This window comes from Manis javanica, chromosome 12 (assembly GCF_040802235.1).
Source record: "Manis javanica isolate MJ-LG chromosome 12, MJ_LKY, whole genome shotgun sequence".
Lineage (NCBI taxonomy): Eukaryota > Metazoa > Chordata > Mammalia > Pholidota > Manidae > Manis > Manis javanica.
Genome location: NC_133167.1, coordinates 6,243,725 through 6,267,903, shown reverse-complemented (window position 1 = coordinate 6,267,903; position 24,179 = coordinate 6,243,725). Strand labels below are relative to the sequence as shown.

At 44.0% G+C, this 24,179-nt stretch overlaps 1 protein-coding gene and 2 non-coding genes across 10 annotated transcripts in view; all 3 read left to right on the top strand.

Annotated features, from left to right (window-relative positions):
- The window catches only part of ATG16L1 (autophagy related 16 like 1), a 35,343-nt gene that overhangs the window by 5,778 nt on the left and 5,386 nt on the right, over positions 1-24,179 (top strand). For 3 of the 8 annotated variants that reach the window (XM_036997740.2, XM_036997742.2, XM_017671885.3), the window contains 13 exons: positions 2,593-2,698; positions 3,425-3,498; positions 4,387-4,638; positions 8,068-8,133; positions 10,421-10,507; positions 11,187-11,243; positions 11,463-11,510; positions 12,135-12,237; positions 14,815-14,920; positions 17,611-17,681; positions 18,359-18,430; positions 23,394-23,514; positions 23,772-23,877. In XM_036997740.2, the coding sequence (XP_036853635.1) occupies positions 2,593-2,698; positions 3,425-3,498; positions 4,387-4,638; positions 8,068-8,133; positions 10,421-10,507; positions 11,187-11,243; positions 11,463-11,510; positions 12,135-12,237; positions 14,815-14,920; positions 17,611-17,681; positions 18,359-18,430; positions 23,394-23,514; positions 23,772-23,877 (1,269 nt within the window). The remainder of the gene's footprint in view (positions 1-2,592; positions 2,699-3,424; positions 3,499-4,386; positions 4,639-8,067; positions 8,134-10,420; positions 10,508-11,186; positions 11,244-11,462; positions 11,511-12,134; positions 12,238-14,814; positions 14,921-17,610; positions 17,682-18,358; positions 18,431-23,393; positions 23,515-23,771; positions 23,878-24,179) is intronic. The other 5 variants (XM_036997741.2, XM_036997744.2, XM_036997743.2 and 2 more) reach the window with 3 other exon arrangements.
- LOC118968234 (small Cajal body-specific RNA 6) lies at positions 13,163-13,437 on the top strand. The gene has a single exon (XR_005055791.1).
- Positions 22,580-22,845, top strand: LOC118968233 (small Cajal body-specific RNA 6). Its single transcript, XR_005055790.1, has one exon.

The window sequence follows — 24,179 nt, the reverse complement described above, 5'->3', positions numbered from 1 at the left end:
GGCAGTGTGGGTTAGGCATACAGAGAGGAGTAGGCCAGAGTCCTTGCTCTCAAAGACCTGAATCTGATGGGGAAACCAACTCAAGGGGGTGCTTGCTAGTATGTTAAGGATACCACAGAAGATGGGCACCTCATTTGGCTTCCTTCTCCCTTAACTGTCCCTCCTTAAGTCCTGCCCACCTCTTCCTAAGTAACCTTGAAACACTGCATGCTGTGTTTAAAAAGCTTTATCTGCATCAGTTATCCATCTCCCCTCTTAAGTGCTTTAATCCCTTTGCTTACTGAGTAGATTAAAGTTAAACTCTTCAGCCTGGAAATAGTTGATCCCAGTAGTGGTTTCGTAAGTGTATTTCCTGGACAGCAGCGTCTGGGAAATAGTTAGAAATGTAGTCTTGGGCCCCAACCCAGACGTGTTTCAGAAACTCAAGGTGAGGCCTGGTAACCTATTATATAACTAGGTGACCCTAATAACCTTTCAAGTTTGAGAACTACTGTTTTAGTCCATGGCTACTCAAGAGTCCATGTGAACTAGCCACACCCTTGGAGGGGATGTTAAAAATGCAGGTTATTGGCTCTCTCAGACCTGCTGGGTCAATGTGGGGTGCTGCCCAGGAATCTGTGCTGCTCTCCGCTGATTCTCTCATCTACTTAGTGAAGCATTGTCAGTGGGCTATTGCAGGGGGTTTGGCTTTCATTGTGAATCAGATGGGAAGGGGCAGGGGGCTTTGGGTAGTGGAATGAGTGACTTGTGTCTGTGCCTCAGTCTCCTGAATCTTCTGTGGAATGTCAGCTCCTTGGAAGAAGGGAGTAGTTTTCATTTTGCGTATTCCACATTGCTTAGCAATAAAATAAGGGAATTTGATAATAATATCTAATCCTTTTGCCTAATTTAAGTTGGTTTCTTGTAAAATGTGTTCCACTTTCTTATCTGTTGGCTTCTCCTTCATGGGCTAAGACTGGGGAGGCACTAGGTTGCCTCAGTGGATGAGGTATTGGTATGTGCTTAGAACTCATAATAAAGAATTGCAGAGCTTGAGGGTAAAGTTAGGAGGGAGTGTCATTGCTCCCCTTTCCTTCTTTCCACTTGAGGGCATGTGGAAGAGGCTGGTGGCATCCTAGTCTTCCAGCTTGCTTCCTTTTCTTAAATCAGTGCCTTCCCTGGGCAATATTTGAAATTTCTCACTCTAATCTGATAGTTCTCACCTGTAGCTGTGGCCAAGCCCCCTCTCCTGAACTAAACCCACAGTTTAGTCACCTTCTGCTATTTCTGAGATAAAACGCAAACACCTGCAAAGTTTCCAAGTGTTGACTCTTGAGGTGATCTGAACTCAGTCCATGGCTTCAGCTTCGTGTTTGCTGACAGCTTCTACCTGTTAGCTTCCAGCCTGGACCTCCTTACATGAGGTTTAGACTCTACTACCCAGTTTCCACTCAGTCCCCACAGGCCTTCTCCCCAGTCCTTCCTGTCTCAGTAGGTGGCACATACATGTTATTAATTGTTCAGACTCAAGGCCCTGGAGTCATCATTGACTGTCTGTCAGACCCCACATCCTATTCAGGGGCAAATCGTATAGGCTGTCCCTGGAGAGTGGACCTAGAAACTGACCAAATCTCATTGCTTCTGCTGCACCACCTGGAGCTGAGCTGCACACTCTCAGATCCGGACTCTGTACTAGCCCACTAACTGGTCCCCCTGTTCCTTGCCTCCCTGCAGTCTGCTCTGCACTCAGCAGACCTAGAGATCCTTTTCAAATGTAAGTCATTCCTCTGCTCAAAACCCTGCAGTGGCTTCCAGTCACACCTAGTAAAAGCCACAGTCCTCAGAGGAGCTGCAAGTCTCTGCATGGTCTCCCCAACCACCTCCTGTACCCCCTGTACTGGTGCTCCAGTCACACTTTACCCCAAGTTCAGTGGCTGTGTCACAGCCTCCAAGCCTTTCCAACATTGGCTGTCCCTTCTGCTCAGAGGCACTCAGCCCCAGGGCCACATGGCTTTTTCCTCGTTTCTCGGCAGTCTCCAGTCATGCGTCACCCCTCAGAGAAGCCTTCTTTATTACCCCGTGTAGCACAGGACCCCACACCCTGTTGCTTTCTTTACCCTGCGTAGTTGTTCTTCATAGCCCATCTGACTTCTGGAAAGCTTAGTGTACCTGCTCGTCTGACAGCTCTTAGGTGTTTGTCCACTGCATGAGAGCAGAGCTCTGTGCTGACAGCCTTCTTCCCACGTCTAAGAACAGTGCCTGGCACAGAGTTGGTGCTCAGATACATGCTGAGTGGGTGGACCTCGTTGTCTCCTCCATATTTACCTAAACTTCATTCTGAAACTCCTCCTTTGTTCCTGACATGACTGGTGGTTTGGGTTGTGGTTGGTTTATTTTATTACCTTATGTCTCACATCCCCTACTGGATAGTTCTGGTTTGTAGTGACTTATAACACATTTGCCTGGAGAAACTGAACTGTCAGTGGCTGTGTTGTCATATACAGGTTTGAAATTCTGAAGTTATTGTTCTGCCTGATGGAAAGGGCTTGGGGCCTAATTTTTTTCTTCCTCTGTTTTGCATGATCTGTTCATCTGCCTGGTGCTTGGATTTAGTCCCGGACATGATGGTGCGTGGAATGATAGTCAGTTACAAGAGATGGCCCAGCTGAGAATTAAACACCAAGAAGAGCTGACTGAATTACACAAGAAACGCGGGGAGGTAATGACAGCCGCTGTCCTCTCTGTCTTCTGTGTGCATGTCCCATGGTGGACAGGATGGCCAGGCAGCCACCTCCACTGGAATGTGTGGCCATCCTGGCTCTGTGGGTCATCATCAGCTCTCTCTGTGGGAATGAAACAGTAAAGGTAGGGTCTTTACCTCCCTCAGCAAGAGAGCAAACCACTGCGATAACCGCCGGTCGTCATGTTCCCAAGATGGCACGAAAGGTCAGGCGGAGAAATTTCAAATAAAGGAAGCTGGCTCCTTGAGCCACTGAAGGTCTTACTAACACCTTCACAAAGCTTTCAAGAGGGAACCCTACAATTTCAGAACAATTTATTAGAATGAATCAAATTTTGGACTGTGTTTACACCAGATGCTGGTCTAATGGAAAATCAGGAACAAGTAGTTTGTCATCAGTTCAGCTGAAGGGTCTGAATGGGAGCTGGGGTGGAGGGCAGGCAGGTGAGCTCAGCAGGATCCGGACAGTCACCTAGAATACTTGTCACCACCCAAGGCCGCCTTCACCCAGGAGCAGCACACCTTTCCTGGGAGGCCCCCAGAGGCCCTTTGGCTCCTCGCTGCCATCCAGGTTGTTTCTTCTTGGGGCCATGGCCCAGCACCACAGGTGCTTTTTCTTTCTTAAAAATAAAAGGACCCACTGTTTCGTTTCCAGCTGAGGTCTCAGAATCTGTTCCTTATGAAAGTGTTCTTCTTTCCCCCCAGTTAGCTCAGTTGGTGATTGACCTGAATAACCAGATGCAGCAGAAGGACAGGGAGATGCAGATGAACGAAGCAAAGTGAGTAGAGACGGCGCCTCCTGTGGCCTGCTCGTGGGAGCGCACTTCCTGCCTTCCCGTCCTCTGTGGTGGGGTCTCCCACGGTGATCAGTGACAAACAGTAGCCACACCAGACTCAGCAAGAGTTTCATTTCTGTGCTTGTCAGCCTGCCCTGACGATGGAAGGGGCAACCACAGTCATCCAGGTTTCCGGCATACCCCTGGGAATTGCCCTTGGCCCTCGCAGGTGTCCTTAAGGCCATTTTCCCCGTGGCCACTGCGTGTGGGAGCTGGTATCTTACGTGGTGGAGATAGAGCCAAGATACCCGAGTGTGGCCCTTGAGGCCAGGGAAGAGTTTGTGGGGAGGACTGTTCTTGGTGAGGGAAAAGCCTGGCAGACAAGATAAATAGGGAGTTCAGATCTTAAGACCTTTGAGCTGAAGGGGAGTCTGGGATCTGTCTGTGCCTTTTTTCTTAATATGCAGGGAGGACTATCTGGGGACCTAGAGTGCATTCTCTCGCCAGGCATTCTCTTGCTCGGTGGTGAAGCTGGTACAGTGCACAGGATCTCCAGCCTCCTCCTGAGATCCCTTTATCACTCTGTTTAAGCTTCAGAAGCTTCCTCTTCAAATCCTGCTTCTCTGAAAGATGTTTTAGTCATTCATTGCCTAAATGAATTTCAGCCTGTGTGTTTCCTCTGCTGTGGGGTTGTCCTCTAAGCCATTGGGGCTGGGCCCTGCTAAGTGAGATGTAATAATCGTGGTGAGTCCTGTGTGGTTGTGTGATGTGGTGGCTGAGGTGATGGTTCGTGGCCCAAGCTCACACAGCTCTAGCACCTGGCCGGGTACTCTTGCTCCAGTGCAGGTCTCTTGTGTGGTACCACTTCCTCTGTACCTGTCATGCTTTCAGAATTGCAGAGTGCTTGCAGACTATCTCTGACCTGGAGACGGAGTGCCAAGAACTACGCAGTAAGCTTCAGGACCTTGAGAGAGCCAACCAGACCCTGAGGGATGAGTATGATGCACTGCAGATCACTTTTACTGCCTTGGAAGAGAAACTGAGGAAAACTACAGAAGAGAACCAGGAGCTGGTCACCAGATGGATGGCCGAGAAAGCCCAGGAAGCCAATCGCCTAAATGCAGAGAATGAAAAGGATTCAAGGTAGGAGAGCAGTCCACAGGGCGGTGTTTCCATTTTTAGTAAAGTAGAACCTAGTTCTTCGAAAAGAAAGAAACCTGGCAGCTCTAACCACAGGGTGGGGGCAGAAAACAAAACACCAATAAAATTGTAAATAGTGGTGGAAATAAAAGAGATTTGTGTTTATAAGAACACTGAGCAGCTGAGTAAAGGATTCCACCTCCCTGAAGAGCTTTGGCCTGTACTGTTTTTGCCAGTGAACTCTCAGTGCTTCAAGGAAAAGCTAATTATTGAACAGTACAAATTAAATCAAAATTAGGAGAAGATTGGAATTCCTATCCCCCACCAGTTTTATAAAACTGTTCAGACCCATACCAAAAATTCTGATCTTGCTAGTATATGACAAGACTGTAGTCTAACCTCACGTGAATAGAAATGTGGAATTCCTAAGTTAAATCTATTGGTATCTTTTTTTAAATTCACTGCAGTCCTATTAAGATTTATTCCAGAAATTAAGAAATGGTTTATTAGGAAATCAACTAAATATATCACATTAGATGATGATAAACTATATGACCACTTTTGTATATCCCGAGAAAGCCATTTGCTCAGACTCGGTTCCCAGTCCTGATGAAAACCCTTAACCTGGAAACAGAGCCTTTAATAACACCAGCGAAGCCTCTCACCAAGTGAGTCTTCATGGAAGGAAATAGGTGTGTTGAAAATTCTCCCCAGAGAGTCTAACGCACCACTCAAAGCCAGGAACAAAAGGAAGCGCCCACTCATGACGCAGATACTTCGGCCAGTCAACCAGATAGGACAGCAGATACTGGAAGTGGGAGGTCATGACTGTCCACTTAGAAAACACAAGACATACCTGAGAAACTAATAATAAGAGTTCAGCACAGATTAGAACATAAGATTTTAAAATCCCCGAATTTTAAATTCGGTAGTTTAGAATTTGAAAATATTTTTGTGATTAATGTAGAAGAATAATGAAAACAGGAAAGAGTCTTAAAAGAATAATACCGAGCACTAACCCTACCAAATAATGTATTCAGATAGATTTCAGACTCTCTTTAAAAATTGAAGTCATGTGGTAGAAGTAAAAAATGTGACTATCTGCTATTTATTTTATGAAAAATTCCTAAACAGGAGTATTAGAGGACTTTCTAAACATTGAAAGTAATGGAAAAAAGGAAAGGACTGTGTAACATTTTGAGGTTTATTAAAACCAAAGAATACTCTAACAGTCAACTGGGATGTGCTATTACAAAACAAATCGCCTTAATACAGAGTCAGTGAGGAGTAGGTGAGCCCTCGGAGGACCTGAAGGGTAGGCAGTAGTGTAGAGAAATAGATGCGGTCAGTAAACCTGGCACGAAGGGCTGTCGGGAGGCAGATGGGGAGGGCCACTCACGTTGCTGATGGAAAGCCCATCCTGCAGCCTGAAGGGCATAACCAGGAGCCTGAAAAGTGTTCCCACTTGTTGGACTTTATCCTAAGAAAGTGATGAGACTTGTTCACAGATATGGTTTTGTGATAGCACATTATTCAAAGGAGTGAAAAATTAGAAGCAGTATATTCCTCAGGGAGTAAATAAATTGTGGTATTTTCATACAGTGGGATTTTACAGTCATTTAAAAATACTTAGTGACATGAGAAAATGCATGAAATTAGCATAAATGAAAGTAGGACATAAAACCTGGTGATGTATGCATGATCCAAATTTTGAATGAATCGTATTAAAAGGAATGAATAGTATTTATTTCTGGGTGGTGAGATTTCGTGGTTTGGTTTCTCATTTATAGTTTATATTTTCTAACTTTAAGTTTCTTCTATTTAAAAAAATGAGCTGTTCTTTTTTATTCTGTTTGTCTCATGCTTACGTAAAATAGCTTGACTTACGCTGTGGGGTTCTGGGGCAGCTTAAGGGTGTAAGACATCAGGGTTCCTGAAAGTCGTTAGGCTGTGCGTTGAACGCCTGCTTGAGGGAGAACCGGGCAGCTGTGCGGTTGCACCACGGAGGAGCCCTTGGTCATCACAGTGGACACAGAGGATAGAACGGCCTTGCTTAATGAAGTTATTCAGATAGTTCCTCCTCCTCAGACGTTTTCCCCTGCTTCCTGCCAGTCCCCCAGATCAGATGTCGTCTTCTTTCTGGCAGCTTTGCTGACCTGGGTTTCAGTGTAGCACACTGTCGGGTTCCGCCTCCCTTCTGGACTGAGGTAGGCCCCACGGTCAGGCCCGGTGGCTGCGCTTAAGGGGTGCTCGGGAATATGTGAACTGTTGGGAAAGGACATTTCCTACTGGCTGTTCTAATGAAGGTTGAGCTGTGGGTGTCTTCTTCCTGGGACTCTGCATCTGTCCTTTATTCTCTCCTTGTCCCCTAGTGCCTCTTCTAGAGGAGTGTTATCTCACTCGCGGATGGAGGTTTTCCCTCAAAGGCAATATATAGGTCATCTATTCCAGCTAAAAAAAGTTTTGTTTGTTCAGTAAAACTTTTCATCCTCTCAGCATATGTATAATTCAAGAGTGTATTGCACTTCTTAAGCTACAACCTCATCCCATCCACCTAGAGACCTTTCCCCTATTTTGAGAGTTATGAGTATGGTACAAGCCTTACAAAAAACTCCAGCCAAGGTCTTGACTGTTGCTCAGTATCAGGGCTAGAGTTCTGGGTTGGGGGTCCTCCTAGGGAGTAAGACCTCTACCAGAGGTGGAATTGCCATGGAAAAGAGAATGAGGCCAAGGATAAATAAATATTGGGGAGCTCCTGACTTCGGGGCCTGGAAAGGAGAGATAGAAGTTGTTTTTTGGGAGAGTGAATGCCACTGTTGGCCATGTTAAATTTTGCCATGGCTGGGACTGCTGTGTCCAACCCTAGTAAGTTGAAGCTGTGTACAGTTTGACAGTTCAGCAATCTTACTGTACTTGAGTTTCCTCATCTGTAAACTGGGAATAATAGTACTTAACCTCAAAGCATTGTTAGAAGGATTAAGTGAGTTAAAACTTTTAAAATAATAAACCAAACCAGACACAGGTAATTCTAAGTAAATCATAACGATTACCATTCACGCTCTTGGTATGTTAGTGTAAGACAGTTTGCTGCAGGAAACAGTCTCAGCCATGACTAACCCTGGATACATTCGATTGGTCTTTTTGCCCTGAGAGGTCCTGGGTCCCCACAGGCAGGCTTTTCCCTTGCCGATTCACTGCTTTCTCTAATAGTGTAAGCCCTCTTCCAGGCTTTACTCTGAGATCCTTTGTAACGGGGATCCTTAGGGGTGTTACTGGTGTGCGTTTGGGACATTGGGGTCTTTGCCCAGGGGCAGTTGTGACTTTAATGCACTGATACCCAAAGGCATCATTAGAGCTAGGAGTTCACTGAAAGCCAAAACCCCGCGCTTTCTTGAAGCAAACATAAATAGAGGCCTTTTTTTCAAAAAATAGGAGGCGGCAGGCCCGGCTGCAGAAAGAGCTTGCAGAAGCAGCGAAGGAGCCTCTACCAGCTGAACAGTGAGTAGAGATACATGAATCAAAATTGTGTCCTTAAAAATTTGATCAGCTCTGTGTAAATAGTTTTATAATGTTTTGAATTCCATAAAACACCTTACAGATTATAGAAAGAAAACAAAGATTTAAGGGAAAAAATTAGAAAACACCCATTACCTCCCAGGAAGTTGTTGCAGTTTAGAGCCCTCACCTGTGAGTGTGAATGCTGACTTCCTGCATCCTTAACAGAGGACAGCCTTGCTGATTCCTGGTGGCACATTGATGTGTTTCTACCCCTAATTGGAGCTGTTGCAGTGTTAATGCTGGGCTGGGGTTTTTTCTTCTACTCCCTTCTTGGTTTGTGCCTTTAAGTGGAGGTTTGGGTAAACCTTTGAAGCATAAGTGAAATCTAGGGTCTCTCTTTGCACAAAAGGTATCAGCCTGGAACTTTCCTAATCTGGAGGTGGAGTAAAGGATCTTTCCTGAGATTTGAAGCTGTAAGAGTGCTGGATAGTTTAATGACTAAATTCCCTCTGTACCTGTAGTCAGGATGTGTTTTCTTTTTTTTTCTGTTGAAATATATCCTGGAGTATAATATTAGAATTATAACCTACAGTTTTTTAAAAATGTTGATCGCTTCCTTAGAAATGGAGGAGAGTGATTTAAATTTAGTTATGAGTCATCTACCAGAGGTCTTAATTTACAAGAAAACAAAGGTTCTCATACCAAGATTTTGCTTTTGATGTAGAATATGTACATTTTTTTCTGTATTCAGATGTGAAAAATGAATCTTGGATGTATTTTTCCCCAACTACAAGGTAAATAAATAATTGCCTTAGAAGTGAGATTTTGTTCCTTTAAAAATAACAGCTCACAAAAGCATCATTTGTCTTCCTATTTTCCCACATAAACAGATGACTAGGTATAACATGATTTAGGCAGGCCGAGCATCCTGTCCGGATTGCAGGAAGGGTCTAAGTTAGAGTGCAGACCTAGGGGTGTCCAACAGTAAAGGACACCTTATATCTTACATCTTTGAAGAGTTTTGATAACCAGTTGCCAAATCACGGTGTTTTCTTGTGGCTCTGGGCCTTTTTTGCCCAGTTCCACATACCTTGGTGACTGTAGAATTCTACCCTAAAGTGTTTTCATAGGCTTAGACCATGTTTGCTATTCTTGCCATGTCTGCTGTTCTGTTGTCACCCTTGTGTGAACACAAGTGACTCCCCCAAACCACATATGAGAAGAAAGCCCAGCCTTGTTCTCTTTTTCAGGCCTGCCTTTGTTCTCTTTTACATCCTGGCCAAGGCTGGGTTTAGTTACATGGAATCCTAGAATCAATAGCAAGGGAAAAAATAAATTTACTTTGATCTGGTTTAACTTCCTTGGTAACCAGTTCTGAAGCATATATTTACATAATCCAGATAATCATGGAAAAATCTTCCTTCAAGTTCTTAGGAGTCCAGACATTAGGTGGTGGTGAAGTCTTAGGTTCTTGTATTTCATTATTTTACTTCTCCATGAGGATTGTAACTCTGTAGGAGATCATTAAGACAAAAATAATTACATACCTTCCCTTCAACCAGAAAAACAGGGAGGAAGGGGAATCCCAGACAACAGCACCAGAGCGTGTTCAACAGCTGGATTATTCCCTGTGAAATGTGATGGACACGCCAAGTGTCAGCAGCACCAAGTGTTTAAGCATAAAATACCCAGAGTCAAGAATGAATTGTGCCTATATTTTGCTTTCCTGTTATTATCCAAGTAGTATTTAAAGCCGAGGTGTTAATGCAACTATTTATTGCATTGCCCGTATAGCAGCCCCTGTTCTTACTCACTGGGATCTTCTCCCAACACTGTCATGTCCTTGAACTGTGTAGGTGCCCCTAACTACCCTTTGTGCCACTCATCCTGTCTCAGAGGGGCTGTTTATTGGTGAGTGCTGCAGTCCAATTGTGCGTGTGCAGGAACCAGACTTCTGGTGGAAAGAATCTGCCGGGTTGTAGACTTAATAAGCCATTATACTGCTTTCCAAGTGGGAACTGTTTATATCTGAAAGGATCAAAAACTTTCTTTTAAAATTATTTTCATTTGGAAGTCAGGATTTGAAATGAACAGGTTAAATGTTTCTTTTAGTACTGTTCAGAGCACAGCAGCTCCTTTTTCTTCAGAGAACCCTTAACCATCAGTGTCGCAGCCAAGTCACACAGGCTGTGTGACCAGGACATGGTGTTGACGTTGGCAGAACAGACTCCTCACAAAGCTCCTCTTTAGCAGAATCAAAGACCTGGCCTCTTGCCCTTCTTTCCAGGGATGATGACATTGAAGTCATTGTGGATGACACCTCTGATCACGCTGAGGAGACCTCTCCTGTGCGAGCTATCAGCAGAGGGGCCACGTAAGTAGGCAGGTCAGGCCAAGAAAGGAGAGCTTGAGAGAGTTTGTCACAGTTTGACAGAGCACATCCATGACTACAAAAGAAAAGCAGTCTCCCATGTTCCCAGACCCCTCGCTAGAACATCCGGCCCCCCTTGCACAGTTGTAGAGTTTGTGGGCTCCTGAGTGTCCCTGTCTCTCAGGTCACCTCTTAGGAATGGGAGGTGAGCTCCAGAAGAGTGCTGCCACTAGCTGTGAAGGGAAGCAGAAAAAAGTGCCTTTCTGGAAGATGGACAGCTAAACCTGGTTAGGCGGGGTGCTGGTTTAGATCATACTGTTTAATTCTTACTTGGGCTCCAGGATGTGTTTCATTTGCTAAAGCAGGAGTAAAAGAATGGGGATTATTATTAACAGCCAGACATTATTGGCATAGCTAGACAGTTTAACCTGAAGCGTTATTTCCAGGGGAGTTAATTTAATACAAGACAACGTGTTTCCTGTAAAACTCTGAAGGCTGGGTCTCCCTCCTGTCTTCCCACTGTTTTCTGGTGGTTCCATACTATGAGGGGTTTCTTGGCTGGGATTTGGGAACTCAATGGAACTCATACTCCCAGGTACCTATTTTTATGGGCTGTTTTTATTGATTGATTATTTGGGCAAAATGTTTCTAAGGTTTAAACCTATCCTCCCCTCCTCTTTAGTAAGCGACTCTCGCAGCCTGCTGGAGGCCTTCTGGATTCTATCACTAATATCTTTGGGTAGGTTAGAAAACTTTCACCCTTCCTTATTAATGTGTGTATAAATATACCTAAGTATATGTACATGATGTATTTTCCTTTTTAAGTGAACACCAGAATTTCAGTTGTGCAGAGTACACGGATGCCTTAATTTCAGCTTTTCATTTAGCTTCTTCCTTTTTTCCTCAATTTCCTTTCTCTTAATCTCGCTGCGTGCTGATATCTGGCCTTACCCTTTAGTCTGTCCGAGTCTCCCCTTTTGAGACATCACTCTTCTGATGCTGCCAGGTGAAAATACTCTCCTCTCTCAACCCAGCATGTGAGTGTGGGTCATTGATAACCGTGCTGATCACCGCATCACTTCCCCAAATCATGAGCTGTACCTGTGCTGACGGGACATTGCATGCTCCTAGGAATGCCGTTACATTAACCCTCTACGCCGGCTGTTAGGTGGAGCTCTTGTCCAGTAATCACGCTCTTGTCACCCTTCTTTTGGCATGTGTTTGACTCCGCCTTGCCTACGAGCATATGCTGAGGATGATTGTAATTAGGCATTGAAGTCACTTTAAAATAGTTTATGAAAATATAAGTGAGCTCCCACTGAGGTAGCAGGACATTTAGTTGAAAGTGTTTTTAGCAGTTACAGATTGGGGAAGCACTTGTTCAGGATCTCATTTCAGCGTTGAGTTTTAGAGTGCATGAGTTGGCAAGCAGGAGAGCACCGGTGTGTGCGCTGACTAGCTTGCAGTTGTCGTTTGAGTGCAGATGAGTCATTGAGAATCCTTCTGTGGTTTGCAGGGTCTGCAAGGGAAAAGAAGCTATTGACAGAAGTTGTCGTTGAAGCCCTTCTGAGCATTTGATGGACAGGAAGCCTTGTGCAGTCCTAATATTTTGGTTTATGTTACTTCTTAGGAGGCGTTCTGTCTCTTCATTTCCAGTTCCCCAGGAAAATGTGGATACCCATCCTGGTTCTAGTAAAGAAGTGAGGGTGCCAACAGCTGCCTTGTATGTCTTTGTAAGTATGGTTTCTCCCCAAGCCCCACCAAGCTTTGTGTGGTAACAGAGCCTGACCTTTAACTAAAGGATCCTTTATCCTGCTGCAGCTAAGCTTTCTATTATTTTATTTATATTAAGCTTTTATAACTGTTGGCTCTGATGGAAGGGATTTGTACATTTTGCTTCGTTTCAGGGGACAGAATTTATTACAGCCATCCTCTGTAATACAGGGTTGGCTGAGAGAAAGGATTGATAGCGTGAGGGATGAGGCCAAAGAAAACTCATTAGGGTGGTGAGAAATCAGAATAGTTGACAGAGTTGTTCTCCATAGTTGACTGCTGTTTAAAGCAATTGTCTAGTCAGGAATGTCAGGAGGGTACCTGTTGGCTTTGTGATTCATACCCATATCTGTGTGACTTCTGACCGTTAGGAGCACATGGTTGGAAACAAGACAGTTTAGGACAGAGGCCACTGTGATACTGAGGCTGTCGGCTGGAGTTCAGAGCTGGGTCCTTGGAGTAAGGAATAGTCAGGTCCCCACTGGGCTGATGGAGCAGAAATTGAACCAGCCTGGGAAATATAGGGCAGTTGGCTCAGGGCTAGCAAGTGGGGGATGGGGGTGTGGAAGGGCAAAGCAGAAAAAGTATCACCTGTATAGCGGGCTGACTCTTAGATTGTGGGATTAGTTAAAAGGAGCCAACTTTCAAGGAGACTCACCGAAAATGTAGTGGCCTTTAGATGGGCAGAGTTTTAGTTCCAGACAGGAGGAACTTTCTTAATAGTTACTTATTTCCACACAATGAACTGGCTGAGCGATTAACGCCCTTGGATGTTGTAAAGACAGTCCTGCTCTGGATGAGGAGTGGGATGGGGGAGCCAGGAAGGCACCTTCCCATTCCCAGTCCACTCCTGTGATTCCCTGCCAGGCCGGGGCACCACACGGAGGTCAATGATGATTGGTAAAAGGTCTGATTGCACTTAATCTCACAGCCCCTTCCTTGCCCTCAACTCCCAGCAGCCCATCTTTTCCTCCTATCACATTTAAGTCATGTGTATGGGGTAATGGAGCAGCTGATAATTTGGGATTCTGTCAGTGTGTGTTCCTGAGAGAGAACGGTTCACAGCCGACAAATATCCAACAGAACCAGCTGTGCAGGAGATTGACGAGTGGCAGCTGTGGATGTGATGGTGCATGATCTCAAGTTTTCAATCTGAGACCTCCTCAGTAGAAAGATGGCATAAACAGAAGAGGGAGGAAGTTGCATGGAGATAAAAGGTTTGGTCACCTGTCATAGCCTTTCAGCAGTAGGACACAAGAGGGGTGGGGCATCAGGTCACCAAGCAACGTAATAAGTGAAGTTTCTGTCCTAGTCAGTGTGGAGTCATGGCTCAGTTTAGGCATCTTCTTCAGTCCCAAGCAAATGTGAAGATCAGATTTTGTCTTCACAAATGACCTTTGATCTAACACAATCCACATTTTACACAGTAATTTTTTTTTTTTTTAATGGAACATTTCAAAAACACAGGCAGAAGTGGAGAGTGTAAGAAAGAGCTTCCAGGGACTGTCATCTTGTCAGGCAGCTTCGGTTAGCCACATTTGCCAGTCTTACTATCTCTGTCCCCCACTCGCTTTTGCTGGAGCAGTTTAAAGCAAAGCCATCATAGTTCTTCCATAAATATTTCCATACTCTTTTAGCAGAGTAGATCATAGTGACATCTTATGGCAGTCGCTCTTCCCATTCTAGGATGGGAGGCTTTTAACTTGGTTTCCCTTCTCATCCTGAGCACAAAAAAGATGCCATGTTTTCAGATCCTATTATTGTAGTGTGGATGCCAGTCTCCAGAATTTCCCTATGAATGAAGAATTTAAATTCTCCCCCCAAAATAGGTGCTACTTTTATTGAAGGCCTGCTCAAGGTGAGGCACAGGCTGAGGTCCTAATACCCGCAGAAGGCCTTTTCTACAGATGAGCAAACCGAGGCTTCGGGAAGTTAAGAAACTTGGCAGAGTCCACGCTGCTAGTACGCATTAGTCCGTATTGCTTCCAGAAAGAACTACATAGAATCCCACTGTAACACTGATGTGTAGCGGTAGGGCCAGCATCTGCTCATATCAGGACTCCATATTAGGGGAGACTCATACTAAGAAAGCCATAGTACCTTCTCTACAATGAAAAACAATGTCATATGCTAATTAGACAAAGAGTTTAATACGTAATAGTAATGCAATCTGGGCCAAAAGAGAGGCACTTAATCATAGACTTACTTTTAAGCCATTAAGATTATAGAATATAGATTGAAATTTCATTCTCACAAAGAAATAAAATCAATGCAAAGACAAATTTTAGGCAGTTAAGTCTAAATAGATTTTGAATCTTTTTAAGTGGTTTAAATAAATGGAACTGTATCTGTGAGAATAAAATAATAGAATCTGAGGAGACCCTGGACAAGGGATCCAAGTTCATTTATGATTTGATCCCCACTTTAAGGGTGAGTGTTTGACCTTTGGTTGGGTGTCCAGAGTGTCCATTTGTATCGGGCTCACTCTTCTTGGGGTTGACAGTGACTGGATTTGAGGCAGGATGCTTGTCTTGCAGGATGCTCACGACGGAGAAGTCAATGCTGTGCAGTTCAGTCCGGGGTCCCGGCTGCTGGCCACAGGAGGCATAGATCGGAGGGTTAAGCTTTGGGAAGTGTTTGGAGGTGAGATCTTACTGGTGTAAACAGAAAGAAGCTGTTTTGGGACATCTGGTTGACCTTACTTTCAGGCAGTCTTCAAATCGTTCTTCACAAAACACATGGCATTTTATGTAGGAAATCATTGGACCAAAGTATTATTACCATCTCAGTTACACTTCACAGTTGTGAGTGGGATGTATCACCTTGGAAAAATGTATTTAACAAGCAGCTTATCAGACAAGGGCCCTAAGATCAGAACTCAAGTCTCTTTGGTTACGCCTTGTTTCAGAAGAGACCTCGGAGTACTCAGAAATGGATGGCGTGAAAACAGTGCACAGGAGTTAATAAAACCATCTCTTCTTTCTGAAGCTGAGGATAGCTCAATTTCAACTTTTTGAGATTCAGTTAAATTTACATGCATTTTTAATTAAATGTCAAAGAATAAGGCTGTAGGCTTTTATCAGGAACCATTTTGTCAAGTTTCCATAGTTGGAGCGCATACATACATGCTCACTGTCCAGTGATAAAGAGCACAATGTGCCTTTGTGTAATTTCCTTTGATCCTCATAGTAGCCTGGTCCACTTAGAAAGGTGAGTATCTACCCTGTTTGACAGATGAAAACATGAAAACTCAGAGACAGTACTTGATTTATGTAGTTGATTTACATGGTTAGTAAATGATACACATGTCAAGAGAGTAGTGGACCCAAGACCCAATCCAGGTCTTCTGACTGCAAATCCCTTGTTCTTTCTACCACAGCCTCCTCTCAGCTCCTTGAGCAGCATGGGCTACTGCTTCTGATACGGTTGAAGCCAAAGAGTCTGTTGGTCCACTTGGTTAGAACAGATGACCAGTAAAGCAATGAACTTTTCTGCCCTGGCCTTTGGTTTTCAGGAAAATGACTCAGCTAAATCCCTGGCAGTTACAGTAGTTGAAGCCCAGTAAACTTTGTACTCCTTTACCCAGAAACACCCTATGAATGATTATTGCTGAAACTGTTATAAACAATAAACCATATCAAGAGAAATTTTATGAGATTTGGTTTTTAAAGTTTAAACAGGTAGTCTTGTTTTGATTATGCCTTGTGATTAAACAAAAATGAGAAATATTTTTGTTTTACTCCGTTGTCAGTAAAAACACCTAAGAAAATTAAGAGAGAACCAGCCATTAGTAACAGTGCTGCCTTTTTGCTGCTGAAGAGGAAGTAAACAAAATTAATATTGACATATTTGTATTAAAAAGATGAAGAGTTTCTACTGGCTTTACAGAAATAACAGACTTGGCAGCATTTTTAAATAGTTTTCAGGAACAAGTATCAGTCATGTCCTAATTATTATAAGACCTTTCTTCTGTAAACAGCTTATTCAGTCTGCAGTTTTTCTCCCCTTGGCTTATACTTACTGAATCTTAGAAGAGACAAAGTCCAAGAGGACTTTTATGAAAGAGTTTGAGAGCTCTGTTTATTGCTCTTTTAAAATAACAGAAGATTAGCACTTTCTACCCAGTAGGAACACCTGTTCTTGCTCATTCTAGCAAAAGCAAGGGCTGCATTGGGAGTTCCTTATGTAAGTGCTGTTGGTTTAGCCTCCCCGCTGCCCGCCTTCTAGATAACAAAGCTTTGGTGAGGTCTTTTGTCATTTGAGGTCAGTCTCTTGTGTAGAAGAGCATTTACCAATCATTTCTTACATTTTGGCACTGTGTTAACTGCCAAACAAATAGACCAGTATTTTGAGCATAAGCCAGGAATATTTCTTAGAATTTACAGTAATATTTTTGTCTATAAAGATCTAATCTTACTACTGTTTGGAAGTATTAAGACAAAAGGCTGTTCCGTGAAATGCTTCCTGTTTTGTGCTCCCCTTTTACAAATTCGATCTGAATGCTTCCTTGTCTTCCTTGCATGTACATATAGGTCATCCTTAAGCTGCCCTTTTTAAAAGGAGCTTAGCCACGTCATCATTGAGACTTGTGCTCTTCTGAGTTTGTGCCTGCCTCATGAAGTTTCCATGTAGGTCGCCAAAGCCATCTGAAAGCAGTCCAGGAGCATGTGTCTGGGACTGGTGGGGAGGGAGCCTGGGGAGCGGAGGGGAGCACTGGCGCAGTTGGATAGCCAGAATCAGAAACGTGTGGAGGTAGAGCAAGTGTAAGAAAAACTTCCAGAAACTCCAAACGAGGTTTACTGGTATTCTAATGACTAGTCAGCTATGTAACTTTAAAAAAAAAATTTCTTTTCAGACCTTAATGAGAACTATCATACCTTGGATTCTGAAAATTTAATGGTCAAGATCTACTGAAGTGATGGTTACTTTGGCACAAATACTGATCAAACCCAAAGATGCATTTATGCATTAGGGCATTTCACTGAGAAATGACAGAACTAAAACTCAATCTCTAGGTCAGTTGACAGGATTTTTAAATTCCTGCACTTATCTCTTAGTAAAGGGAGTCAATTACGGAATTTCTTGAAAAGAACAGCTTAGAGACCCATGCACCGTGCTGGGCTCTGTGGCGACTTGCACATTCATTGCTCTTAGAAACTGACTAATGGTTTATTTGTCTCATTGTTCTGTTTGTCCTGCTGTTGATTCTGTTAAGACCCAGGGAAGCTGCTGCTCTGAGATGTAATTGTCTTCCACCATGTCTCAGGTGCCCAGTTTTAACACATGTATTGGTTTTTTCCTTCTTTTCTTTCCTTAATCTTTCTTTTATCTAGACAAATGTGAGTTCAAGGGTTCCCTCTCCGGCAGTAATGCAGGAATTACAAGCATTGAATTTGATAGTGCTGTAAGTATTGTATCCATGCAAATAGGTTAAGAGATTTTTAGAAGTAGTTTTGAGACATTTGGTTCTTGAAATTTTAAAATAACTTACCTGGTCTTGCTGCTATTCTCTATTTTAAATCAATATTAGAAAACGCAGGTAGATTATAAATTCTGTGCTGAGACTGTGTTGGGAAGGCAGGTCTGCGGTAACCCAGCCAGCCAGCCAGTGTCTCTCTGCAGACTTGTTAAGGCCCCCTTGGGGCTAAGGCAGTGCAGGTGACAGGAGGGGGTCTAACTAGATGCATCAGAGATGAGCAGAGCTCTGAAGGGAGTAATTGGGGAGTCAGGCAAGGGGTGAGTCTGTGCCTCCCAGCTCTCTGACTTGGACAGTGTACAATTAGTACTTACTGTTACTGAAGGTGGCAGGGGCTAGTAAACACTGCAAGATGAGTTCCATTTTGAGTTGGAAGGCTCCAACATTCAGGTGAGACTGAGCCAGCTCAGGAAAACTGTCTGAACTTAACGGCATTGGTGAGTGGACAGTTTACTGGTGCTAACGGTGGGTATTCGTATTAGGCGTGTAGCTTTAGGCATCCAAATCTTCTCTGACTTGAATATTGGGGAGTTTGACTGTGTGAACTGAATTCTCCTATTATGGCTAAAATTTGTCATTCCTCCCCACCCTCTTTATTCGTATAGGGATCTTACCTCTTAGCAGCTTCAAATGATTTTGCAAGCCGAATCTGGACTGTGGATGATTATCGGTTACGGGTAAGACCTAGTTAAGAAAATATCATCTTCAGACTTACTGTGGTTATCAAGGCACAAAGTGTAGGAAATGGCAGGCTGATTAATTAGGAGAATTGTGTACATTTTCGTCAAAATCTCATTTGATTCCCCCTGCCCTTTCCTCCTTGGGAATATAGGGGTTTCCACTTCACATTCTTACCTTGTTCAGGGTTCAGTTTCAAAATATTTGTAGTAGAAAACTATCACATTTCCATGAAAGACTTGGGATATTCTTGTTCATAAGAACTAAATATTTTTGGAAGGTGTCAGTTTCAGCTTAACTTCAGCAGTCTTAACCCCATCATATAAATTGTTCTTTATGGGCTGTCTTACAGCCTCATAAAGAACTATACCTCAGAGTATAGTTGGAAAGTAGGATATAGAAATACATATGGATGCACTTAGGATAGAGACAAAACAACTCTGATGCCATGGAAGTTAGGAGATGGGTATGTGGGAAAGGGAGAATAATGGGGTCAGATGTTGTAGAAAGCTGCGTTTGAACCCAGACTTGCCGAGTAGTCTCTTAGCACCCAAAGACCAAAACTTGATGGTCATATCACTTTTGTTCTAATGAAAAACATACAAAGATCTGTTTTTCTCCTTAAAGTTGAAGCAGTGTTCACATGAACTTATTAAATGAAGACTCCTGAGAGAGAAGAGGGAGGATGAACTTGGCAGAAGTAGGCATTTTACCCAAAAATGGTTTGACACAAGCTTTTGTGTGTCAGCCCCCATGAAAAGCAGAGGGCATGATGGTGAGATGAACTTCTGCAAGGTAAATGTCTAGGGAGGTGGAAGCTGCAGTAGAATGGTCCGTGGGTGGTTTGCAGTCATCCGATTTGATGATGCAGAGATGGAGCTAGAAGGATCTTTAGAAACAGTTTAGTTGCCATTCAGGCTTTCCATTTTCTTGGAAATTTTACAGAAAATAACCAGTATTAGAAGCTAGCCAGTAGCTAAAGGGCAGTAACTCTTGATTCGTAATGGAAAGAACATCCAGGGTTACACATGCAAAGTATGAGACGAGAAGATGACAGAGGTTATGTTCTCGTGTGAAAGCCAAGGCACGGGCCTTGGTCTTGTAGCCGCGGAGGAGCAGGAAGGGGGCCTGCTGGATGCCTGCAGGCAGGGCCAGACTCTTTCCTCAAGCAAGTCACATCTGTTCAAATGCTCCAGTGAGTTTTCAGTTGGAGCACAATAGTTTTGTATTCTAAACATGGAAAAGATAGCCTAGTCTGCCCTCATGACAGCGCAGTAATCCGTCCCGTGCGATGTCATACTCTGTATAACCACCCTTTGATTACTGGACTTGTAAGAAGGGGTTGAACACTTCTGTAATCATTACTTTGCCTGAAGGGACTTTTCTTGAGTGGCTTGTATGTGTTAGACATAGATTCAAGGTATGTTATATACATTACTGCTTTTAATCCTCAGGGGGAACCAGGTGAGGTCAGTAGATGAGAAAACCAAGGCTCAAATAAGCCCCCCCCAAATGCCTAAGGCCACATAGTTGATGAATAAAATATTGGAATTGAGGCCTGTGCTCTTTCCTTTGTTCAGTTGGCCTGGCTTATTCTAGACTGAGATATAGCAAAACTCTAACTGCTGAAGAGGAGCATCTAGCCTTCCTTACTGTTTAGACTCCCGAAGGAAGAAAGCAAGGAGGGGGCCAGCAGTTGTGCAGGCTGGTCATTTTGAATTGGTACAAGAGTTCTGTACAGGCAGGCATCAGCCTTTGGGTCTGAAATAACAAGAATGGCGAGTTGGAGGCAGGGGGTAGATCTGGAAGACAGGTCATAATGTTGGGAAACACTTTTCATATGAGCAAAGATGGGCTGAGTTTCATTGGAGAGGATGGGCTCAGGCACTGGAGCATCAAGCTTGGGCTGTGGGTGCTGACAAGTTGGGGGTGCCAGGGCTACAGCCTCTGCTGGACTAGCTGGCTTTGAGGACTGTGGGCTGCTAATAGCCATGTCCTGTCCCTTAGTAAATGTGTGAAAGATACCAAGGCCTTTTTTTTACAGGTTCTCTGAACCCACGTGAAACTCCTACCAGGGTCTGGGAAGTAAGTAGGCTCCCTTTTGTAGGAGACTGTGGCTTCTACTGGGACCCTAACTAACAGAGGATATGAATGAACATTCATGTTCTAAAACTCAAGATCCAAGCCTTGGTCTGTGTCTCCTTTCAGCTTTTCTGATAGGGGAATGGTGTTGGGAGAGACCAGAATGTAAGGAGCAGCTGGTTGAGTGCTGGCTTTAAAATCCTTTCCAAAAAGGTATCCTTGAAGTAGCCTGGTGTTGAGGAAGTTGTTACAGAGGGCTCCCTCAGTACCAGGGGTAGTAGACATCCGTAAACACCTGGAAGGTCAGTGCAGAACTGCCTGGCTGCTCTCTAAGGCATGGCTTGAGGAACTGGGCTGCAGAACCTGCCCTGCTCTCATCTTTCTAACGGTGACAGGGAGAAGTGGCCAGAGTAAGGACTGGCTTTCAGGCCGTGGTGTTTATTTCAGAAAGTTCCTCATCAAGTTCTCTGTTTTCTGTTTTTCTGGGGTCACTTGCCTTTGGTTGGTGTTAATGTGGCTGCCTGCTTTGTGGAAGGCTCTCAGGGCCTGCCCTGCAGCCCAGGGAGCCTGTTCAGAGCCCTAGAGAAGAGAACCCTAAGCCTCCTGGTTTGGAGGCTTGGGCTACTGTGAAATCCCAACCCCCCCCACCCCCCCATCTCTGAGTCCCTGCTTAAAAGAGGAAGATAAAACCTAAAAGTAGGTTTAAATTAAATATTAAAAATAAATAGCAGTAACACTGAATGGGTAAAAGAATTTTAGTAAATCTGAACCACTTAAACAGGACTTTTTCAATGGTAAAAGTGAGTGCTTGTATGAGGCAGAATTCTGGACCGCTGAGAGCATGGGGATGGAGCCAGTGGGCCTCAGGCAGACCCATCCAGGTTTCCCCCAAGAACAGTGTTAGTAGAAGTCCAGACTTTTAAAAAAGCAAGCTAATAATATGTATAAAGAGCTAGGAAATAAAATGTCCCTTTTCCTTTATTTGTTAGTCCAGTAGTTTCATTCGAGGAAATAAGAGAAAGCCATATGCTCATAGGTGTCCACTGGCCAACGAAATTTCAGTTCAATTGTTATCTCACCACTTGATAAAGTAGTTACGAAGAATCAAAGGGGGTGCTGAAGGAAAAGAATTAACCTCTTAACCGTTTGCCTATGCACAGTGACCTTGTTTTTGTCCTTGCTAAAACGGTGTGAGATCAGTCTCACATATGTCAGAACTCAGGTGTTAGAGCCAAATCACTGTGACCCCATATCCTGTGCATTTTCAGTGATCATGTGAAAAACTGCTTATGCTATAATGTTGAAAGAGCAGCGGATATATTTTTGGGAGTATTCTCACATGAAATATTTGAAGATACTATTTGCATTTTGAGTATGCAAAAATGATTCCATTTGCATAGCCCATTTATGGGCAATGTCTTTTCCTCCCTGTGTTTGTGAAATGTGATTTCACTTTGTAGTAAGAAAGAAAACAGTGCATGTGCAGAAAACATTTAACTTTTTAATGAAGTAGCTCTTTATTAAGAGCTTAATTTAATAAGCATGGGAAGTGCCTGCCCCAAGTTTTCTGTCCCTCCTTACGAGTTGTACGTACTGGATGATTTATACCGAATGGAACCATTATTCCCGAACTGCATTTAATGTGAGCTTTGCTGCTGGACTTTTAGGTCTACCAGAAGGATCCGTGGGAGGTTTTTGCACAGCTTCAGCCCAGCTGCCACCTGGCTGGCAGCAGATGTAAGGTGTGCCTCCAGAGCTGTCAGTGTGGGAGAAATGAGGGTTAGAATCCATGCAGACGTCTCCCTTGTACATACATATGGCCCTGAGTTCTCTGTTTTACTGAGTGCAGAAGAAAGATTGATTTCCAAAAACTTACCACTAACCTATGAGGTCTCATCTTTGGGAGTCAGGGCAGGTACCCAGTAAGGTAGCAGTTTTACTAATAAGTATATTAGGGTTTTTAACAGGTACTTTTTTTTTTTTTTAGTGAGGGGGAAAAAGTCAGCAAATACCTTCTGAACCTTTGAGGGTTTTGCGCTTATAAACAAGTGGATGGGCATTAAAAAGGTCAATGTTGAGTGGCGAAAGGGCTGATTCCCCAGCTCACCTCCCTGCATGCTCAGCATCCCCAGCTGCCTCCCATCACTGCTGTCCAGCTCCAGTAGTGGGGTGGTGGATAGAGGGGCAGCTGACACCCATGGTGTCCCAGGCCTGTGTTCCTTTGGTAAGTTCAGTGAAGACTGTTATTGGCATCCTGCAGCTGCTCTCAGAGGGATTTGATGGTTGGGAGTGCTGGATCTGTAGTTATGATCTGACATTTCAAGCTGAGCCCTCCAATTTAAATATCTACAGGGATTTTAATTGTTTATTAAGGAGACCTGATGTTTCCTTTTGTAAACTATGCCCAGAGGGAACCTGTTTGTTCTGACTTTAGATAGGAAGTTGACTTCCAGAGGGACTGGGTAAAATCCAGGCTTTTAAAATTTTGTAATTTGTTAGAGTCCAAACTTACAAAAGTTGCAAGAACAGTCCTGGCAGGTATCTCAATAGGCCTTATTTCAAAGCTCCTCTGACTGCCCTCCCCTTTTTCTAAGGATGGGGCATGTGAAGTTTGTACTAACAATGCTTTGTTTTGGGGTGAGGGGAGTTGTATTGCTTCATGTGTTATTTGTGGCAGGAGATTCGTCCTCTCTCGACACCTCACTTCTGGTCAAACCCAAGGATAGCTTTCTAAGTGTTTCCCCAAGCTACTCATCCTTTTGTCTCTGAGCTGCCCCAACCAGGTCTCAGGGTGCCGGGAGAAGCTGGCTCCCTGGCAGTTTGCCCCTGGCTGTTAGCACGGCGCCCCGAGGCTTACCCTGGCTGTGTTGTCTCTCCTAGCACACACTCACCGGCCACAGTGGCAAAGTGCTGTCTGCCAAGTTCCTGCTGGACCATGCGCGTATTGTTTCCGGAAGTCATGACCGTACCCTCAAACTCTGGGATCTACGCAGCAAAGTCTGTGAGGAAATTCAGTCTCTCTGTCTGTATATGTACCGTTAGACGTTAACCACAGAGGCATTCGTTTCCACGTCAAAGCCTGCGCTTAGTGCGATGCAAGGCGGTTTCATATTCAGAGTGGTGCTGAGGTAGTGACCATTCTTACGTTTGAGGCTCCATTAAAATGAGCGGTTCAGATCACCCAGAATGAGGGGGGCAATGTTATGCGCGCTGCTGCCAAGAGCCTCTGCTTGACTCCTGATGCTCGTGTTCTTTCAGGCATAAAGACAGTGTTTGCGGGATCCAGCTGCAATGACATCGTCTGCACAGAGCAGTGTGTGATGAGTGGACATTTTGACAAGAAAATTCGTTTCTGGGACATCCGGTATAATACCTAAGAGCTTGACAGGGAGGCAGCCGGGAGGGTTTGTATGAGGTAGAGCCGTGATGATGTTTTGTGTATGGGCTGTATTTTTTAAGTCGCTGGAAATGGTGGAATTGAGCTCTAATCCACATGTATCTTAACAGCTTGATATTCTTCATTGATCAGCAGTCATGAGCATGTACTGTGTACTAACGAGGCACTTCACTAGCTGCTAGGTAAACAAAGATGAACTGCTAGGTAGTTTAAAATGTAAGAGGAGAGACAGACACATGTCTGTACGGTGTGCTGGCGTAGAGCCAGGC